Here is a 16,183-nt window from a genome sequence, read left to right as displayed (position 1 = left end):
TTATCCAGTAAAAGTTAGCATGGAAGTTGTCAGTCATTACCTTGCCCTGCAGGCCCTACTGTCAAGCGTTTTGCTGAGTAGCAGATGAGCAAAGATTAGAGATTGTGAAATTGGCTTTAGATTGAGTTTGCATGAAGTTTATTCATTGCCTGGAGAGCATGCCTTAACAGGACACCAGAGCAGCTTTCAGGAAAAGGAAAATATAAGATTCCCAAGGGAAGATGCTACAGACGCTTTCATTCTGCCAATAAAATGATTTAGGTGTCACAAAAATATCTAAAAAGTTTTATTTTTCATACACTGTGTCCTAAAGAAATTATCTAAACTAGTAAATTACTTAATCAAGCACCCAAACTGTGCTATTTGGATTATAGAAAAACATATGGTTAAAGGGAGATGGTGAGCCAGAAAGCATCTGAGAAGCATGTATTTTAAAGGAAAAATCCTAAATAAAAAGGTTACATGAGCTAACCTGTGACCACAAGCTTATACTTTATCTTAAGTGATTATAATCTTAAAGCATGGCTGTTGCATTGTAAACAATGAAGACATCAAATTATCAAATGGAACCTAAGGTCATGTGAATTAGGAAAACATGAAAGTACACCACCACTTGATCTAATTTGATTAGTTTTGCAACATGTTCAAGTGGTTACATGAACTTTTTTGCTTTGATTGGAGAGTCCATTATGTGGTGACAAGGGATACTGAAACTGCTTTTAGAAATTAAGTTAAAAATCCAATGTTTTAGGACAGTTGTAGTTAAAAAATTGCATTATCTGTTTTCATCTGTCTTTATATTGGGTTTGTGTCGTTCTTTAATGACAACCCATCTCGGTCAGCTGTTTTTGGCTTGTTTCGGAGCTGACAAAATGGGTCTTTGGAGCACATACCAGGATTTCTCTTCTGATCAAAATATTTTACTAAATTAATACATGAAAGTTTAAAGAATGTGTTTATGAAATTATGAAAATTCAAAGAAAGGTTGTGTTTACTTGTGTGGTACCTTTGTTACAGTGTTGTGTTGCCTATTTTGCAAGATCTGGCTGTCTGTATATCTGAAATTCTCCTTCTGCTATGTGTCTGGTTTTCTTCCAAGCTCTGACCCCCAACTACTCTTTCTTTCTCTTTTTTGTTTCTCCTCTATCCTCATGGAGCTTGCATTCCACACCTTGTCTGCAGACTGCACACAAAAGAGCAAAGAGCGTGGCTCCTGAACTATGGCAAACATTCCAGGTCTCAATAGTGCCTCATCCTTTGAGCGGCATCACCTACTATCTCTCTTTTTCATAAACGCTGCCCAGAGATATTATTACCATACTAAGCGAACAAAGAGTCTGACTAAACAGAGAGTCTGATGCTCAAAGCAAATAATGGTTATAATAAGTATTCAACTTGCTTTGTTTACCCAAAACAACATCTCTAATACCGTAACCCATTTTTAATGTTGCCGGGTAAACCCAGATCTGACTTTCCAACTGGAAAAGCATCCTAATAAGCAGCTCACAGGAAATTGATAATTACACTATTGAATAAAGGAGCTATTTGAGAATCATTGTTGGAGAGTTTGAATTTCCAATAAACTTAGAGAAGATTTGAGCTCAAAGCACTGTTGGAATATATTAAGAAGTTCCAGGGCAAATGTGAAAGGTTCTGGGGAAGTTTAGGGAAACTTGAATACATTATACACATCTTGTTGAGAAAAAGGGGGACATGAACCTTAGAGTGGGCTTACAAATACTAAAAGCAAGCACAGGCATGCATTATTCCTCTTTGTTCTGTCTTTCTAATCTCATTTAGTATCTCAAACATGTTAAAATCCCCCATTAATAGCCTGAAGGCTGATGGACACCCATCCCTTTCTGGCCGTTCTTATCTCCTTTCAAGTTCTCTACTTTAACTAGACGCACCTTGCAAAGCATGAGAGGAATGCCCTGAACGTTGTTCCAGTGGACAACACTGCTCCTGTTGCACCCTATCCAGAGCTAGATGATTTTGGAGAAACCTCAGTTTCCTTTATTGTGCAGAATCATTCATCTTATTTTAGTATGTTAATATTAGGCTACAACTCAAGAAAAAGCTTTTCTTCTCTGAAATGTTTCTATGCATGTGACATTCCCTCGGTTTTTCATTTCCAGTTGAAAATAAACATCTAATATTAATGTAGCTTTGCATAAAATATGTACATTTTCACGTCAGTGAAAATACTGCAGTTAAGATAAACTCTGACTTGATGGTTGGTATTTTCAGCGTGGGGGCTGAGAGGGGATAGTGAGGCTAAGGACAGTTTTAATACATGTTGTATAATAAATAAAAATGTATCTTTTTAAATGAAAGTCTGCTGTTTGGAGAGTTTTAACCATCAAATAAAAATAAACAACATGTTTTATGTTTTATTTCCGACTGAAAAAAACAAAACAATCAATGAAAAACACATACTAGATTTTAACAAAATACTTGATGCAAACTAAATTGTTTTAGGTTTAAAAACCCACACTGCATATTAGACTACAGAACTCAGAAGGCATCATATTCAGTGAAAAATAATATAATTTGAAAGTTAGCTTATTTTAGGAGCACAAGTCACTTTTTTTTTAAAGTATAAACTCAATAGGAAGTACTTTTAGAATACCTTCATTAGTTTTTCCTTTACCGTGTTACTGTCCGGTTTAATTACTGTTTTTTTCCTATAGCAACTTGGTCAAATAAAGTGTGTCTTGTTGAAGGAAACCTCTCTAGCCAGGGGTGGAGCTAGATGGGGGGCCAGAGGTGGCCATGGCCGCCCTTAGCCTCTCATTGGCCACCCCTGTGGCCACCCCTACCATTTTTTTCCGCCATCTAATACAGACAGTGGCAGCAGTAATACTATCAAGAGGAATGTTTAAACTTATTAAACATTTAATTTTTTCATATATTAATAGTTACTTGACAACTAAACGCTGTGGTTAATTATGCACATCAAAATACTAACATTAAAGTTTATATATACAGAATTCATGCTCTTTTAAGACCCTAATTTTGTGTTATATGGGGTAAAGAGAAAATTGTGTCTCTGCTAGTCATCAAGGAGTTTTCAGTGAAATCATAGATAAATAACTACTTTAATAATAACTTAATAGTACATGATAATAGTACATGTCATATTAATGCTATGCAGAACAATTTTTGATAAAAGTGGGTAAGTAATGACAGTGGAAAATATGTTTTCCCCAGACATTTTGTCCATTATACCTTTTAGACAGCATGGACATTTAAATATTTGCGTCTATTTGTAATCAAAAAGCTGTAGGAAAGCATAGTTTGACTTTATTTTGAAAATATGGATGTTGTGCTTGTTCCTGTTGGAACAGTGTAGATGGACCCTGATGTTCTGGCGCCTATCTGCTTTTGGCCACCCCTCAGTTCACATTGGTTTTTGACTGGCCACCCCTATTAAAATTTTCTGGCTACACCTCTGTCTCTAGCAGTTACAGAAAAGGATTAGGGGCACTGGAAAAAGAAAAAAAAGTAACTGATTTTTAAATTTTATTTCAGTTTAATACAGGAAAAAAGTCAGAATTCTAATTTTTTTCTCAGAATTCTGACTTTAATCTCATAATTCTGACTTTTCTCAGAATTCTAACTTTAATCTAGGAATTCTGACTTTAATCTTAGAATTTTGGGTCTTAATTTAGATTGGCACCATGAAGGAGGAGATGTAAGAGCACTCAGCTTTACTGACAAAGATGTGAGTTGTTTGAGAAGGCCAGTGACACATTGGTGGAAAATTACAGAATTAGGCTACTTTTTACATGCCCGAGGGGTCCCCTCATTAATGGAGGAGCAGAAGGTCATTAAAACAAGAGAGTTAGTCTCTAAAACAGACATGGCTATGGCTTGATGCTAACATGTTTGTTAGCTGTCAGAATTCTGAGATTAAAGTCAGAATTCTGAGAAAAAAATCAGAATTCTGACTTTTTTTCCATATTAAACTGAAATAAAATGTAAAAATCAGTTAACTTTCTTTTCAGTGGCCCTAATCTTCTTCAGTAAGCAGTAGCTGCACTTCTTCCCCAGTAAATTAGAAAAAAAAAACTAAGTTAAATCATTTTGAAAAACTAACATATGGTATTATTAGAACTAAAATTGTAAAACATGCATAATATCTGGCACCCTGTTCAAATTCAAACAGCCCAGTTTATTAGTACAATTTGAACTACTTAGCCCTACTTATGTATGCGTGTGCTGCAAAGTTCCCTACTGAAAACTCATCTGTCTGACACCAGAAGCTTTATACTGAAGTTTGCAAGCGATTGCATCACTTTTAGCAGCAGGCCAAGACTAGACAGGCTTTTTCAGGGAGCTGCAGGATTCCACAAGAGAAAAGAAAGAATTGGCTGAGTTCATATCTTGGCAAGTTTGACCTCTTATTGCCTACTGCAATTGGAGAAGTTTACTAATCGACTAAACGTGTAGCCTGACTGTACAATTTGTCTTCTTAACGCAAGATGGCAGTACAGCACAGTGAACGAAGCTTCATTTTTAACACCACTTTGAAAACAGGTCAGAGGAGCTGAGTTACAACTAATCCATATAGAACAAAATCCAAAGATAATAGTATTGCTGCTAATACAATTCTAATCAAGAATATGAAAATTGAATGTAAAATAAACAAGTGGATATTTATGCTTAACGTTTACTTCAACTATTTATCCAAATATTAGCTGGAAAACAACAATATAGTATCTGCACTAATAAAATATTGCAGGAATACTGAGTGAACATTACAGTTATGTGTTGGTGGGGTCAACAGCTCACAAATCTAATAAGCTCTGCCCCCTCACAAAAACACGCACTTGCGCGCGTGCACGTCCGCACTTTTCTGCAGGATTAACAGGGCACCGCTTTTTTCCCCCCTAGTCGATAGAAACCCATTAAGATCTAAACTCCAGAAGGTCTTATGTCACGTCGTTTTGGGTTCCAGATTGCGATCAACATGACCATGTGACTGAGCAATCACATGGCCGCAGAGGTTTCATGATCCGCTTTAGTTTTTTAAAAGTGCGGTGATCGGTGGCTCCCGCAGCAGCAGCAGCAGCAGCAGCGCTGGAAAACACAGCGGAACATGGCGAACAGTGGGCAGAAAGTTGTGCTGATCACCGGCTGCTCCTCTGGCATCGGGTTACGAATCGCTGTCACGCTGGCCAAAGATGAAAAGAAGCGTTACCATGGTAAAAAAAAAAAAAGAAATACGCTTTATTCTTCATTGTTTCTTTGATCAGACCTATCAGTTGCAGGGCTGTAAGAAGGGGTCGTTTGAAAGTCTACTTTGTCCGTGTTTACTTTCCTGCAACACTCTGGTGTCGCGACCCCATACAGTTTGTTTTGACTGAACGCGCTCATACTTGATATTTCGTGGAGCCCATTTTAACAGTGTTCATATAGGCTCATCCATTGTCATCCCAAAGGACTGCTTCCACAAGGTTCTGCAAGGATGCCGCTTGCCAGGCAGGATTCAGAAAAGGAGTCTTGTCAGTTCCTCTTTCAAGTGACTTCTCCTGCACAAAGCCCTCTTTTATTGCTGTGAATTGTAGAGGGCCTGCTCCAGTTTAGTGCCGTGTCTAATGTGCCCATAGTCCCTGCACTGGAGCCAGTGTGAAAAGGGGGGACAAAGTTTGAGACCTGTACAAGCATGAGTTCACTCCAGAGCAGGGGCCTTGTTTGAAGTCTCCATTGGTACACAGGGGAGCTGTGGTGTCCCACTCTGACATTGTCTGTCTGAATGTTTCCTCTCAGCTTCCCAGACATCATTAATCTGAGTTTAGAGATTTAGACTGAATTCAAAATCTTCTTTTTGTTTTTTTGTTTTTCTTGCTTTGTGGAACCTCTCAGTGTGTGAGACACCACTGTGGGAGTTTTCCATGAAAGGATTTTTGCATTGGCTGTGAATCTCCACAAAACTGATATTGTTTGTCGTTTCACAATGAATGTGTCAGAAGATAAACCATCCATCACTTCTGTTATAGCCTGTATCCTACAGTTACAGTCACAGGTCAATGAAGCCGTTACTATCAGTGTTGACATTTTTTTTTTTTTTTGCAGCATTTGGTTTAAGATCCCTCTTTCTGCTTTGAACCACTGGGATCTGAAGATATGTATTGCTGTGAAATAGATGAGCAAAACAAAAACAGTTCACTGCTCCCTTTCCCCCCTCCCACCACAGCCTTAGTGTAAATCTCACTGTGAGCTGCTTTCAGTCAAGCGCAGCTGAACAAGAGAGCTGTTCAACCCTGTTGATTAGAGAACCCATCAGTGACCAGATATCGCATTGTGCATTGAGTAACAATTAGTTGCAGTGGCATGAAGTGAGCTTAAAGACGGCTCTAGTAACAGATTTGTTTTTTTCCCCCTCAAATGCAGCTCTTTCTAGAATGTTTGAGCTTCCCAGAAGTATTTCCTTCAGGAACCAGGAGAACAATGGGTCCCTTGTTTACCTCTCTTTCAACATGTAAATCCTTCTGTTGCTTATGTAGACACCAGCTTTGTAAATAGTAATAATAGCTAACTAACAAGGTGTATGCACAACAGCCAATACAAAGACATTTAAAAGATAAAGGTCCTCCTTCATTTCCAAGCTTGATGAAATATTGCCTTAAAGGGGCTGGTCTCGTTTTTAACTTAATTATCAAGCTCTGTTTATGTTCATAGAGGAATTAAATTAGACCTTGCTTTTATCTATGAAGGACAACAGGTAGACTGAATGTAGGATTAAAGGTTGTTTGCTTCTGCTTATTGTCATCGTGCAATAGTGCTGTCACTCATTCACCTGTTAAGCAACATCTAAATACAGGATGAGGAAGAGGCCAACAAAACCCCAGCAGCACTTTGCTGATAGCTGCTGCATGTGATGGATTTCTGCGTTGTATGTAGGTTAGTGCTGTCCTGTGTTTAAAGTTCAGAGGAAATACGATCTGTGTCCTGTTACAGGTGTGTCCTCCTTTTAAGAACTTTGACCTCCCCTCCCCTGGGTTTCACTCACAAACACTATACAAGTGTTTTTCTGCTGATGCTTCCAGTTTGAAAGTTTCAGTTACTTGTGGAGTCCTTTGGTCTCTCTGACCACATTTCAGTGACTCACATATACTGTTGTTTGCGTCAGAAAGTAATTATCTTCTAGTTCAGTGTGTCCTGCACATCTGTTTAGATTAGTTGGCGGCACATGCTGCTGTAAAGCAGCCCTGTAACTGGAGATGAATGAAAAAAATATATTTTGAATAAAAGAAAAGTGAATAAATATGTTTTTTTCAGGGGACTGTATTGTGAGTTTTCTCTCTCTTTTAATTAAAAAATGTATTTGTTTGATTAATCTAAAATAGCCCCAATATTTTTGGTGCTTTAATCAGAAAAACTATTTACTCTAAAATGCAGTCTGCAAATATTTGCTTGGACTAAGGAAGCAAAAGCGACACATTGTTGATCCCACATTATTTCCAAAATTACAATCATGTTAAAAAACTAGCACAGTATGGAAGGATTTTTAAGTGTTGTTAACTGATTTAGAGGATTTTTAAGTTGTTTTATGCCGTTTTTAATTATTCATTACTTTTTGTCTCTATCAACCAGTTATAGCTACCATGCGAGACTTAAAGAAGAAGGATAAACTTCTGGAAGCAGCTGGAGATGCATATGGGAAGACCCTGATGTTGCTCCAATTAGATGTATGCAGCGATGACTCTGTGAAGGAGTGCATTAACAATGTTAAAGACCGCCACATTGATATTCTAAGTAAGTGTTGCACACAAAGGATCACTATAAACTGCTTAAATATCTATTAATCCCTACTGTATTAACTAAACATCTGCATTTTCTTTTGCCATGTAGTCTAAAACAGTTCATAATTATTTTTAGTCATAACTTTAATTAGCAATAGCTTAGATGCTCTTACTTCCCTGTTGCAATATTCAGTGTTTAATACAGCCTTTTTAATAATTTAACTGTTATTAAAGTATGTAAAGGCTTATTACACCAGCGTCTCAGGCTGAAGCGAGGCTGTAGTTTCACTCGCTGTGGTTTTGCAGTTGAGTGGGTGGAAGGAGGGGACTGGAAGTCTTGAAATTCCAGTGGCCAGTTAAATTTTGCACCCAAAGAAAGAGCAAGATCGTATATCATCAGGCATTTCAATAAAAAAAAAAAACACAGCTTCTAAACTTTGTTATTTACAGCACTTTATTTTTCTTATTGGCTCTCTAAAATGGAAAAATAAGAAGGGGAATAATACCAAAACTGAGATTATCTGTTTGGTCAATAGCACACTTTAATGAATTTTAATCTGCAGTGTGTGGCATGTTTTCAGATTAGTGACCCTTGAGCAAGAACCTCTTTTGAGTACTTGTTAAAACCTTTAGTCTGGATAAAGCATCTATTTATAAACCTGCTTCCATCCCGCATTACACCCCCTTCACATAATTACTCAAAACCCAGAGGCCCCTAAGCAAGGACTCCTGTTACATCACACCTCCCCAAAACTGTCACACACTGACATCTGGTGGCATGAGCGGGTCATAGCTTAGGTGATCAATCTGTGTTTATTCTAACAAGAAGAGACTTAACTGATGAAGATTTTTAAAGGCTGACACTGTTATACAGTACCATAGGAGAGGAGTCATCTCTCTGTCTCTGTGCTTCTTTTCAGTCAACAACGCAGGTGTGGGCTTGCTTGGACCCGTGGAAAGCATCAGCATTGATGAAATGAAACGAGTTTTTGACACCAATTTCTTCGGAGTGGTTCGTATGATCAAAGAAGTGATGCCAGACATGAAGAAGAGGCGTTCGGGACACATTGTGGTCATGAGCAGTGTAATGGGTCTCCAAGGTATGAATTCTCAAAATGTCCTTTTAAAAAACTTTTCAAATACGATCCAAGAAAAAGGTGTTAGTTTAGCCTAACACTTGGTACTGATGAAGAAACAATCGCTAATTGTTGATTCTTCAAAACAAAGTCTTATATTAAAACTAATTAAGCTGGCTTAGTAAGCTTCACCTTGTCATGATGGGTTCTCAAATGGAGACCCAATTATGCAGAACACCACTGACGGACACAAGGATGAAAAGTTTAACAGTTTATTATGCACAACACACAGAATGTACAGATGACTGGTTCGGGCCTGGGTTCTGGTTTCACCGGAGTCTGCGTGAGAGACAGAGCGGTTATAGACTGCTGACAGGATTTGGTTTCCAAGTGAACTCTGATTGTACCTTGAGGGTTCTTGAGATTCTCTTTGGGAGAGTCACTGTTGGTTCTGGAGAAGAGTTTGTCAGCAGAGTCCGCTTGCTGCTTCAGCGTCTCACGTCTAGCTTGAACAGACCTTGGCTTTGGTTTCCCAGCCCTAGTCCAGAGCTGCTTGGAGGTTCTCAGAGAATCTTCAGGGTTTGGCTCAGAGGGTCGGCTCGGCAGGTTAGCTCTACCTGAGCTTTCACAGAGGAGACACGGGTTTCCTGGAAACACAGAGAGGGTGGTTAGAATCCAGCCTGGATTCAAAGTCATAGAGATTACACAAAGATCTAGGCTTTAGCGCTGACCAACTGGAACAACACTGCGGCGTTGAGGCAAGGTCTGAAGACAGCTTATATAGTGGATCCTCTGATGATCTAGATGAGCTGCAGCTGTGCAGGAGGCTCCCTCAGAGGATCCACGGCGGACTCTGCTGGAGAAAGATGGGATTTTCTCCAGCTCCCAACACACCTAAGTGAATTTATATAACACCTGTTGATATGCAGTATTTTAAAATAACTTAACACATTGCCTTATTTTGGGACATTATGCAATATGACAGGAAAGCTTGCTGACACCTAAAAGCAACACCTTTATAAGGTAAATTTAAAAATGAATATAAACCCCAATAGTCAGTTCCATTACATGTAGAAATGGAGCTAGGTCTGTGGCCCAGAGAACAATCAATGCGCTCTGGAAAATCTACCTATTAACCCTTGAACAAAGCTAAAGTCCTTGTGACGGAAGAACAAAACTTGATCACTTAATGGCTGAAAGGTCACTTAAAAATGTAAATTCTATTATTCCAAAAGGCAATAAAAGGCCAGATTTGGGCAATAATAGAGTAAAGGCAGATTTTTGGAGACATGTCTGTTGTTGTTCATGGGACTTTTATTATTTCTGTTCACCTCATATCATTTATTTCTCTGGAACAGTTTGGACTCCCACATACATCAAGCTATTCTTTAGATGTATCTGTTTGAATGTGGACGCCTGGGGCAAACGTTCTGGTTAATACACAAAGCAGCATCACCTAATTTCCCCAGTTCTCCAATTTCCTTATTACCACTTTAATGCCTATCTTAAACCTTAATGCCATCATTGCCTCTCATATTTTCATATCATCTCCCACCTCACTGTACGTTATTCCTGGTTCCACCTTAAGAAAAGGCCTTCCATCCGCTATCAGCCAGGGGAAGCTGGAAAACCGGACAACACAAGCTCAACCCTAGATTATTATGGTAGCAGTGTTATGTTGTGGTGTATTGCTGTGGAGGGGACTTATGCTCTTCACATAATAGATGTCATCATGAGAAAACGCTCTTATGTGGAAATAATGAAGCATCATTTTGAAGACATCAGCCAGGATTTTAAAGCTTGGGCACAAATGATTCTTCCTTGTGGAAATGGAACTACAAATTAGTTATAAAGTGGCTTAAGAACAGAAGAGTCTGGGTACTGGAGAGGCCATCACATAGCCATAATCTTAGCCCCCTTGAAAAAAATTGTTGCAGACCTGAAAAGGCATTTGAAAAAAGTTATACCAGTTCTGTCAAGAAGAGTAGGCCACAATTCTAGCAAAATACTACAAGAAGCTTGTAAAAGTATAAATAAAACATTAGAAACCAGTCCTACATTTTAAAGACGATGCAAGATTAAGTATATAGCACATTTCAATGGTAAAACAATTCAAAACGCTATACTTAAAAAAAAAAAAAAGTAAATTTCAGTGGCATAAAGGCAGCAGAAATAATTTAAGGTAATATAAATTATTAATTAAATGACTAAATTAAAAAGGATAAAATGAATAATAAAAAAAAGAAATTAAAGGAAAGTGGGGCTGGTAACTAAAAATGTTTCACTCTTAACAAGTGTGTTTTTAATATTCATTTAAAGCAATTTAGGTTTTCAGCAATTTTTACAGTTTGAGAGTTTATTCCAGATTAGTGAAGCACAAGAACTAAATGCTGCCTCTCTATGTTAGTTTCTGGCTATTTAGAGCTGATTTAAGGCAGATGACCTGAAAGGTCTGGGCGGTTGGTACAGTGACAACAACTAAGCTATATGTTTTGTTACCCGGGATTTACAGATGAACAGAAGCCTTTTAAAGTCTATTGTATTAGATATGGTGAGTCAGTGTAAGGACTCCAGAACTGGAATAATGTTCTCCACTTTCTTAGTTTTAGTGAGGATGTGGGCAGCAGGATTCTGGGTCAACTGTCATGAACCGAGGACAGATGGACCCAGTATTCAAGGAGAGACAGTCAGTAGGAAAGTTCAAACGTTTATTAAATAAAAGAAAACAAAAGCGGAGCTGTGGCTCGCGGAAGCTGCAGGCGGGGGGCGGGGCACCGCCCAATCTCACACACTCTAGGGAGGAAACACAGGTAAGTGACCACGATAAACTGATATAAGATTAACTGTGTTGGTCACTTACCTGGTTTAACAGTCCAGACCACGAATGTCCCCAGTGCGGCAGTCCCAGAGGTGAGGCTGGAAGCCGATCCTGGTGAGGGATCCAGAACAGACAGGAACAGACCGAACAGGCAGAATCCAGATCAGGCAGGAACAGAAACAGGTGGCAGGATCCAGACTTCCAGACATGCACAGGCTTCCAGGAGGGTTCAGAGTCTGACTGGGACCAGAAGCATGACCAGGTGGTCAGGCACAGGAGCAGACAGGATCAGGTGCAGACAGGCAGGCACAGTGGAAGAGGGTAGCCGAGACAGGACGTAGGAACCGGAACTTGAAGCAGGACTTTAAACTGGTCTCCTCCCTGGAGCCAGGCTTACTGGATAAAAGCTGAACCTCCCCCCATAATGAGCCAAAACCCAGAGGACTCCGCAGGGGAGGAACAGTGGACAATCAGGAGACGAGACAAACATTAAAATCCTCTTTGCACTGGCCGCTAGGATCCAGGACATGAACCATAAAATAAAACTGAACAGAAAGACTGACAGAAAGACAAGCAATGATCTGGCCCTGAATGCTCAGGCTGAACTGCATATAAACCAGAGGGAAACAGGTGAGAGGAATAAATTATAATTGAGGCAGGGAGGGAAAACGGCAGGTGAGAGGAATTACTAATTAGGTATAGCAAACAGGCCAGATCATGACATCAACTGCCTGTAAAACAGATATGAATGTCAATTTAAGAATTTAAAGAACAAAGTAAAACATAAAAAGGTTTATCTTTTACTAATTTAACATTTAGTAAATAAAAATAATTTTGCTTATTGCAAATTACCTAAAACATAAATATTTAGTCTGATTTAATGTCAGATTGAAAGGAAATACAAAGGCTGCATTGTTTCATACAGTATACATATCTGGGTTCAGCTATATGTTAACTACCTCTCATATGGTTGCTCAGTGTTCCCCTCTAGATGCGGATTGTCTAGGTACTTCTTATGAAATTGAATATCTGGAAAAAGTTCAGCATTCTTAGTCACTCACTACAAAATGTTTTGGAGATTCATAACACATAGTGAAATATTTCAAGGCCTTTTTTCTTTTCATTTTTTATGATTATAGCTTACAAATAGTGAAATCACTATCTGTCTTATAAAATTAGAATATAAAATCAATAAAAACTAAGCATCTGTGTGAGATTTTATGGAGACAAACAGCCCATGGCTCTGCTGACGTAAAACCAGCAGAGCCATGGGCGGTTGTTTTTTTAATGTTGTTGGTTCTTGCGTACCATGTCTTCCTCTTGACAGTACTCTGAAGATTCTCTATGTGGTTCAGTCAAGCACAGTAACGATCAGCCAGACTGACTTGCAAAGTGTATAAGTCAGTCTTGTAAGGCTTAATACTTTACAGTTTAGAACATACTAGATCAGTATAGTGTGGGAAGAGGGTCCATAATGCAGCAGCCCTTTTCTGGAACCATAACAGTCAAGATCGCAGCTGCAAAGGAGTAATATTTTATTGATACCCTTTGTTATGTCCCAAAAGAGCTCTTTATATTGTTAAATATTAAGCATCTGGCTGCTCTAAGAGCTTTTCTTTTAAAAAAAGATGTTTTTGCTTCACATCAGTGGTTATCTGATTAGTTCTATTTTTTTCCGCTGGCTGTGTTAGTCCCACCTTTGATATCAGGCTCTGCCCGTTCCTTTCCAGACTATAATGCTGTGTACACAGCATAAATTAGTTTGGCTGGCCAGGCTTCATATAACCAGCTTCTGGTAAAGTTAATTAGCACAGGGAAACATGAGGTGTTTTAAAATTTCCTGGTAAAGGGCTCTATTTACTACAGATTTTATAATATGTATTAGACAAATACCAGCAGGTGACATTACAACCCAAATCAGGACTGACTGTGGAAACCTCATATTGAACTTTAATAAAAAAATATTTGGTGTCTGTCCACTCATGATTTCCAAATGAAATGCAAGCATTAAAAAAGACTCTGGACCACTGAGCTTCAGTTCATTTCTGTTTCTTCTTAACTTAAAGGAGACACTTGATTTGTCTTTGCATAGTGACTCTCGATGTACTAATTCCACCCTGAGTTGTAAAATTATTACATTCATGTAAATTGACAATCCTCCCAAGTCTGTGGTCATCCCTGTTTCTGATGCATCATCATTTAGGTAATTTGCAGATGTTTTGAGCAGATTAGACTGTGACCATAGATTTCCAAGATTTCACCTTTTCTCAGTATTCAGATTTTCTAAGGCAATTTATTATCTATAGCTATAATGATTTAAAATAAAAGAAAATTATATACTTCACTCTTTTTAATGCATCTATAGAATAAGTTTGGCTTTCTGTAATGAGAAACAAAAGTATTGATCCTTTTCTGTATTCTATTTTTTTCCAGGCGTTCCTGTAATTTACTGATTTAGTGTTATTGATTCATATCCTTTATTCGGCTGTGTTTTGTTCTTAAACCAGGGGTGGTGTTCAATGATGTTTATACAGCCTCTAAGTTTGCAATGGAAGGCTTCTGTGAAAGTATGGCTGTGCAGCTGATGAAGTTCAATATCCGGTAAACTGACCTCACTCCTTTGGTCAATCTTCTCTTGATCTACTTATATATTTAATCTTTCTTTTCATCAATACCTTTCTGTGTCCACTTGCATTAGGTTGTCGATGATAGAGCCTGGCCCTGTGCACACTGAGTTTGAGACGAAAATGATGGAAGACGTGGCTAAGATGGATTTTCCAGGAGTTGATGCAGACACAGTTCGATATTTTAAAGATGTTTACCTTCCATCGTCCATAGATATATTTGAAGCCATGGGCCAGACTCCAGAGGACATAGCTAAAGTAAGGCAATGGGAGTCTGTTTGACCAACTTGTTCAGGTTTTAAAGTTTGAGTTGTTAAATGATCACAATCCTCATCTCTAATTTACTGTTTTCTTTCTCCAGTGCACTAAAAAGATTATTGAGTCAGAAAGGCCTCGCTTTAGGAATCTGACCAACAGCCTCTACACGCCCATCGTGGCCTTAAAATACGCAGATGAGACCGGCGGCCTCTCTGTGAACACCTTCTACAACTTGCTCTTTAATTTTGGTCCTCTCATGCACATCACCATGAGCATCCTGAAATGCCTGACATGTAGCTGCCTGCGCAGACGCACCATCTCTCCATAAATACAGTGTTTAGTATTACGCTGCCACAAAACCTTAGAGTCTTTATGCAAGGTTCTGGGCTGAGCAGGTAATGTACGACATAAAGCTCAAAGTGAGAGAGCTACTTGTAGTTCTAAGATATTACTGTGATAAGCTTTGACAGACGATAACGCGCAATTGCACATTTTTTCTTCTGAGGAGATGGTATATCCAGGGTTCCCTAATTAGAGAAAAATTTGTCACATGATAGGGATACAAAAATGCTAATATTGTCCTGTTGCATAATGTTATGAAAAAAAACCCCACCATATATCACTCTCTTTTTTTTAAGAGAAGCACAGAGGAATAAACATGATATATAAATCTTATGGACTAGTACAAAAGCACAAACTGAACTCAGTTAACATGTGAAACAAGGAAATTGTAAGAAACGTTGGGTTAGTAACACTTTGTAGCCAAGATAACTTTTTGCTCAGACGTTTATTACAGAGTCAGAATATACAATTCTGCTTTTTATGTGTCTTGATAATTTTATGTCAACTTTTTGTAGTTTACTTGTGGTCATAACTGCTGTTTAATCATATTTTTAATCTTTTGGTTAATGAAATGTTTGTTTGTTTTTTCTTTATTTTAAAAAGTTCAAACAGGTCCAAGCTTGATTTTTGTTTTCATTTTGAAGATTGATTTTAAAATAAAGTTTTTTTGACTTACCACAAGAAAGGTCATCTTTGTCAAAAATGCAAACTAAAAGATAAAGTATCTGCATGACAGATTTTGTACCAATAGGGGGCAGTGTTTTACTGTTTTTGGCTTTGCAACGACTGAAAAACTGTCCATTTTCACGCTTTAATACAAAAATAATGCTTGTTTTTATAATCAATGCTCATCTGTCCTATTGCATTCATCTGTATGTATATGTTTGAGAGTTTTGATATTCCAGCCCATTAGTGTCTCTCCCTGATATTGTCCTTGCAACATTGCCATAGATTTTTTTTATTTAGCTTTTACATGTGATGCTATATATATATATATATATATATATATATATATATATATATATATATATATATTAATGCATATTACCAAATTAATCAGTCTTAAAAAGGTTATGTATGACTGTTGATGTTGCATTATTGCAAGATGAACTGTTAAAAGATGAGTAAATTAATGCAGCCTGACTTTCAGTTCAGCAGTTGCAAACAAAAAGACAGCACCAGTCTATTTTAGAAAACTAAACAGAAGAAAGCATCACATGTAAAAGCTAAAAAAAAAAAAAATATATATATATATATATATTAATGCGTATTCCCAAATTAATCAGTCTTAAAGGTTATGTATGACTGTTGATG

At 37.9% G+C, this 16,183-nt stretch overlaps 1 protein-coding gene across 1 annotated transcript; it reads left to right on the top strand.

Annotated features, from left to right (window-relative positions):
* The first annotated feature begins 4,854 nt into the window (after positions 1-4,854).
* On the top strand, positions 4,855-15,288 carry rdh8a (retinol dehydrogenase 8a). The gene is made up of 6 exons (XM_038287972.1): positions 4,855-5,210; positions 7,603-7,764; positions 8,672-8,851; positions 14,153-14,246; positions 14,344-14,527; positions 14,631-15,288. The coding sequence occupies exons 1-6, from the start codon at positions 5,105-5,107 to the stop codon at positions 14,853-14,855; spliced, it is 951 nt and encodes a 316-aa protein (XP_038143900.1). The 5' UTR covers positions 4,855-5,104; the 3' UTR covers positions 14,856-15,288.
* The last annotated feature ends 895 nt before the right edge of the window (positions 15,289-16,183 follow it).

The sequence above is a fragment of the Cyprinodon tularosa genome, unplaced genomic scaffold (assembly GCF_016077235.1).
Source record: "Cyprinodon tularosa strain WSP-4 unplaced genomic scaffold, ASM1607723v1 ctg246, whole genome shotgun sequence".
Lineage (NCBI taxonomy): Eukaryota > Metazoa > Chordata > Actinopteri > Cyprinodontiformes > Cyprinodontidae > Cyprinodon > Cyprinodon tularosa.
The sequence above is the reverse complement of the archived record's forward strand: the minus strand, read 5'-3'. Positions and strand labels throughout refer to the sequence as shown.